This window comes from Lepus europaeus, chromosome 18 (assembly GCF_033115175.1).
Source record: "Lepus europaeus isolate LE1 chromosome 18, mLepTim1.pri, whole genome shotgun sequence".
NCBI classification, from domain to species: Eukaryota; Metazoa; Chordata; class Mammalia; order Lagomorpha; family Leporidae; genus Lepus; species Lepus europaeus.
Window position 1 is genome coordinate 49,604,148 of NC_084844.1, and position 6,000 is coordinate 49,610,147.

The 6,000-nt window shown below is 62.0% G+C and overlaps 1 protein-coding gene across 1 annotated transcript in view; it reads left to right on the forward strand.

Annotated features, from left to right (window-relative positions):
• The window catches only part of PITPNM3 (PITPNM family member 3), an 82,015-nt gene extending 77,845 nt beyond the window's left edge, over positions 1-4,170 (forward strand). Inside the window, exons 19-20 of the mRNA XM_062216332.1 lie at positions 2,700-2,828; positions 3,865-4,170. Of these exons, the coding sequence (XP_062072316.1) occupies positions 2,700-2,828; positions 3,865-4,170 (435 nt within the window). The remainder of the gene's footprint in view (positions 1-2,699; positions 2,829-3,864) is intronic.
• Positions 4,171-6,000: the final 1,830 nt, after the last annotated feature.

Here is a 6,000-nt window from a genome sequence, read left to right on the forward strand (position 1 = left end):
AGGCGTTTAAGTGCCTGTTGCGCTCTTTACTCTGTGCTTGGCCAGAGCTCTCAGAGCTGTGCTCCCCACTGCAGGGCCTGGGCCCAGCGCTGGAATTCCCCAGATAAGCAAGCTCAGGCCTGAAGCTCTAGGCTCCCAGCAGGGGCTAATAAACTATAGCTAAATCCAACCCCCTGCCTGGCCTCTTTTTTTTTTTTTTTTTTGACTCCAAGCTGAGAATGGTGTTTACACTTTTAAGTTGGGGGGAAAAAAATCAAGACTATTTCACGACGTGTGAAAATTAAAGGAAATTCAAATTGGGCATCCATAAATAAAGTTTTATTGGAACACAGCCAAGCTCATTTGCTGATGTATTGTCTGTGGTGGCCCTTGCTCCACAATGCAGAGTTGAGTAGCTGCGACAGTGCAGAGCCTAAAATATTTACTGCCTGGCCCTTCACAGAGAGTGTGTGCCAGTCCCCGATCTGGAGGGAGAAAGACAGCTAATCTGACAATTACTGGTGTGTGGTTGACAAAGGGCCTGTTGGCAAACAGAGGAGAGAGTTCAAGTTTGCCTGGGGAGACCAGGGAAGGCGTTTCCTGGGAGGTGGCAGCCTGGAGCCAAGACTTGAAGCCTGAGTGTTGAGTTTGTCAGGGAGCCGCTGGAGTAGCGTGGTCAGAGGCACAGGGGCAGGAAGGATTCTGGGCATTCAGATGGGGGGTGTGCGGCCAGGGTCGGACCCAGCGTGCCTGGGAGCCGAGGCCACAGAGGCCCGTGCTTGGCCCGTCTCGGAAACCTTGGGAACCAGGCCAACACCAAGAGCCCTCTGCCGAGGGTGATGGGGACGGAGTGCAAGTGGGCGGCCGTGTCTAGTTGGGGCCGTGTCTGGCGGCTGTGTGGGAAGCAGATCTGCAGGTGACAGAAGAGACCAGGAGGCCAGTCAGGAGGCTGTTGTCTCAGCAAGACCAGAACCCAGATGGTGACCATGGATGGGCAGGAGAACCGTGGGATGGAGTTGCCAGGACTCCGTGAGGCCTGGGTGTAGGAAGCGAGGTGCTCTCGTGCTTCCTGTGCGCGCTGGGTGAGCAGGAGGGTGGAGGAGCCACTCACCTGACTGTGGTCTCCATGGAGACAGGCCGTGTCCCTGCTGCCTGGCCATGATGGCACCCAGGAGGCCCTCAGTAAATGGTGGCAGGATGAGTAAAACATGCACAAGTAAAGGGGGGGCACAGGAGGAAGACTGGGCTGAGGAAGATGAGGTAGCCGCATCCAACCTGGCACTGGGCTCCTGGTGAGGTCTGGGCTGCAGGCGGAGCCTGGGAGCCACGGAGGCTGATCCTGATCGGTGAAGCCAGGGGAGGGGCGGCCTCTCTGGGGCAAAGGGAGGAGTGAGGAGCTGTGTGCGGGACAGGAGGAGGCATGGTAGGGCAGGAGAGGAGAGCGCTTCAGTGGGCTTGTGTCCCTGGGCGCTGTCCACTGGATGCCGCCTGGCTGCTGGGTGGCCTTGAGGATGGATGGACATCTTGGGGGCTGGGGGGCAGAAGACAGAGGATGAGAAGGGGACAGGGTGGCAGCTGCCGGGTTGAAGCTACAGAGGGAGCTCAGAGGAGCGCAGAAGGGAGGGGACAGTGGAGCCGCCCCCTCCTCTAGACTGGAGGCCGGATGGCTATGAACTCAGGGGGAGCTGAGGGGCAGTGGGGCCAGAAGCCCTCTTTCTGCTTTGTACGTCTGCGGGACTGGGGACGGGCCACAGCAACGTGCAGGGTGAGAGTTGCGTGCTTCTTTGAGCTCTTCTAGCAGCTCTGGGGAGCCACTGCACAGACATGGAGAAGGAAGATGGCGGAAAAGCCCAAGGCTGAGGTTCTGCCGGGTGGGTGTGGCGAGGAGGCTGGGGTGGATGAGGGAGGCCAGAGAACCAAGGCGGAGGCCACAGGAGGCCTTGGGGTGCCCACATGGGATGAGGAAGGGGCCCAGCAGGATGGCAGATGTTGACAGGGCTGAGAGACGGCTGGGAGAGGAGGCCGTGAGAGCCACAGAGAGGCTGAGCAGCAGTGGCCGGGGTGGGAACACAGAGGTCCAGGGCTCACAGCGGTGTGGACCTGGGTTCAGCCTACGCCATTAGGGACAGTGGGAAGCCAAGAGACTGAGGGTGTCCAGTGGACAGTGAGTCAGCCCAGCATGGTGGGGCTCGGGAGAGGAGAGCTGTAACCAGGGCCCAAGTCTCCCATGAAGTTTAGAGGAAAGATGACGTTGATGGGGAGGCACCAAGCGAAGTTCGCCTGGATGGTGCTCCCCTCAAAGGAGTCGGTGGTCCTCACCTCAGGGGGAGGGTCTGGGAGAGCCCCCTGGAGCAAGGAGGGTCTTGGGCAGTTCTCTGAAACTGATGGGACTTCTGGCAAAGACATCAGACCAGCCAGCAGGAGGCAGCAGGTGCCTGGTGATGTTGGTGACGCAGGGCAGGGCCTCCAGTCCTGGCCCTCTGAACATAAACCTGGGACCTGATCTCCTTCCCCTGAAAGCAATGCTGTGCCTCCTTGCTCCCTAACCTGCACGGAGTGATGCGATGGTGCAGGTGCGCCAGTGGGGTGGGGGGTGGGGGGCTTGGATCTTAAAGAGAACCAGGGGTCCCCATGTAGGGGCTCCCTGGGCTGGTCTGGGAAGCCTTCCCAGGGAGGCTGATGGACCTCGCTCTGCCTCCATGAGCTGCCTTGTGTTTCAGTGCTTCATCAAAATCAGTGCTGCCTATGGCTCCACAAAGGACATCTCCGTCTACAGCGTGCTGGGCCTGCCTGCCTCCCAGATCTTCATTGTGGGCCGGCCTACCAAGAAGTACCAGACCCAGTGCCAGGTGGGTGGAGCCCCAGAGGGGGGACCCCCAAGAGGAGCAGCTACCCCAGGCTGCAGGGCGCGGCTGGTTCTGGCAGTCTGAAGGGATTGTCCCAGAAAGGCCTGAGGTTGGGAGCAGCAATTTTGACAGAGGCAGAAGCAAAAGCCAAGGTCAAGAAGCAAAGAACGTGTGTTTGCTGGGAACTGCCAGTGGCCCAGCCTGGCTGTGTGTGATGTGAGCAGGCAGGGAGAGAGAGGGCAGGAGCAGCAGGTGCATCTCAGGTGGCCTGAGCACCTCACTCAGTGTGGACCCTGCTCCCCAAGTCACTGGGGTGAGTGGTGGGGAGTGGCTCGAGCCGGCTGCAGGCAGAATGGGGAGGGGTTGGATCCAAGCAGGGAAAAGGCGAAGGGAGGAAGTTGCAGGGAGGAGAGGGTGGCAAGCCCAGGGCGGTGCCCCAGTGTTGGTCTTGGGATTGAGGAGCAGGCTGGAGGAGGAGAGGTGGAAGGGAGGAGGTGATCTCTCTCTGGGGCATTCCAAGGGTGAGGTGCCCGAGGGTGACCGGCAGGATGATGGTGGGACCTCAGGGTGGGGAACTCCAGAGCTTTGCACCCCCGCCACCTGCAGGTTCAGATTCAGCGGCTCTGGGGTGGGGGTGGGGCTCGAGTCTGCCCAGCGAGGGTCCAGGTGGCGCGGACGCTGCTGCTCCATGGACCACACTTTGAGTAGCAAGGTCCTAAGGACACCATGGGGAGGGCTGGCAGGAAGGGCAGCTTTGAGATTGGATGAATTACACAGAGCTGGGCAGGGGGAAGGGCTTAGACTTTAATGAGAGTGACAAGGGTGGGCTTCACCCCAGCAAGGGTCCAGAGACCTCAGATGTGAGTCCCGGGTTCAAGCAGGGCGCTCAGTTGTCTAAGACTGGATGGGGGACGTGGACAAGTCATAAGTTCCCGGCTAATCCCCACCATCCAGGTTCCACGGAGAAGCTGGTAACACCCGTTGGTGGGAAATGGCGATGTTGGAGGGGCGGGGTGCCTGACGCCTGTCCCCTCCGCAGTTCCTGAGCGAGGGCTACGCTGCGCACCTGGCGGCGCTGGAGGCCGGCCACCGCTCGCGCGCCAAGAAGAGCAGCACGCGGATGGTACTGCGCAAGGGCAGCTTCGGCCTGCACGCGCAGCCCGAGTTCCTGCGGAAGCGCACGCACCTGCGCCGGACCATGTCCGTGCAGCAGCCCGACCCGCCCGCCGTCAACCCCAAGCCCGAGCGGGCCCAGAGCCAGCCCGAGTCCGACAAGGACCACGAGCGGCCGCTGCCCGCGCTCAGCTGGGCGCGTGGGCCCCCCAAGTTCGAGTCGGTGCCCTGAGGGGGCGGGCTGTGTTTGGAGCCAGGGGCCCACGCGGGCTGCCTGCGGCGGTGGGAGGGGCCGCCTTCTCCCCAGCACAGGCGCTTTCCTGCTTTCCCCTCCCGTGTCTGTCCAGCAGTGTCCGACTAGAGCCGGGAGGGACCCCGCCCGGCCTGGGGGAGGGGGGGCCTCCCTGGGCTGCGACGGATGAGAGATGAGAGCCCGTGGGGTCTCAGAGCGGCTGCTGCTGCCTCCACCACGGTGCCTGTGACCGCAAGCCCAAGGCAGGGTTGGATGTGCGTGTCACCGTGGAGGCAGGCTTGCCCCGGGCTATAGAGCGTGTGGGCCAAGCTGACCATCTTTCTGAGTGCTTGGGGCCCTCAGCCCTGGGGACCAGCACCTGCTGGCCGGTGTAGCTTCTCGGCCACCCTGTGGAGGGGTGAGTGGGCCTGCTCGGCCACCAGCCCCTGTGGTCTCCTGTGTCGCAGCTTGGGGGCTGGCTGGCTTATGGCCAAGTGGCCACTTTGTGAGAGTGAGGGGACATCCCATGGGTTCATCCTCATGTGTGTGGTGTGTGTCCACAGCCCTCAGGGGTGGGGCCTGGTGCTGCCATCTGGCCTGCAGCTAGCCCTCGTGCCCCTGTCTTGTCCTTGGTGTCTGCACCATTGTCCCTTGAGGATGGGTCTCCCGGGGCTCTGCCTTGTGCCCCGGCATGGGGCAGCAGCCTCGGCTGTGGCCCAGGCAGGATGGCTGTGTGCCCTGGAGCCCGCTGCCTAGCTGCCCCATCCTGGAAGGGTCCGTGCAGCTGAGAGGGGGAGTTTTGACCCATAGGCCTGTGCGTGAGGATTTGTAGGCCTGGGGGCCCCTCCAAGCACCATGACCGCCACATACCTTCCACACAGCCTGGGATGGGGGCTGTTGCTGGGACGGGTAGAGAAGGGGTCCCTACTCCATGGAGAGCCACCATAGGTTTGCCTTGCACTGATGTTCAAACCGGGCATCCCAAGAGCAGAAATACCCCAGCCCCCTGCCCAAGGGCACTGATTGGGCTCTTCCACCTCTGGCTCTGTTCAGACTCATTGCCGTCTTTCGGCTCCTGGAAGGCTTAGAGCCGAGACCCCAGGGTTCTGGGAATTTGGGCTCAAACTGTTGTATTCTCTCCCCTTGCCCCTGCCATGCAGTGTTTGGCTTGTGCCCGCAACCTCCTCCTGGCTCATTCCGAGCTGGGCAGGGCTTGGCTCTCCTGGGACCCCCCCCAGAGGCTGCCCAGGCTCCCCTGCTGCCCACTGCCTCTGCCCCTGCTCTGTGGCCCACCTGCCACACGGGGATGCCCGAGGTTGCCTCTGATGCCACCGTAGGGCCCAGGCATCTGTGTGCACAGCAGGCACTTGTCAGCTCAGTGTCGCTTCTGCTCAATGTCTACCTCTTGCAGCTCCCATGCAGCCCCTGGCGGCTGCTGGTGGGAGCAGCTGGCACCAACTGGCAACCTGGGTGCCCTGCTGGGGCTGGAGGGTCTGGGCTCCTAGTCTCTCCCCTGGCCTCCAGCTCTCTCCACTCAAAACGTGCCGCCACATTCACCTGATCTGTCTGCCGGCTCCTCTGCACCACTGGGTCCTGCACCCATGGAAGCTGGCACTGCTGCTGGCCGGGCTGCTGGGGCGTGGTATGAGTGGGCCTCGGCTTCCCCCCTGGCCCAGCCTCCTGGAGGTTTGCCCCGCCCATCCGCCTTTAACATGGCATTGTTCTTGGCTCACCATAGGCACCAGCTCATCCGGCTCAGCCACTTCAACCCTAACACTTCCTTACCCCTTCCCCAAAAGACCATGACTTAAATTGGGGCAGACTAGTCTG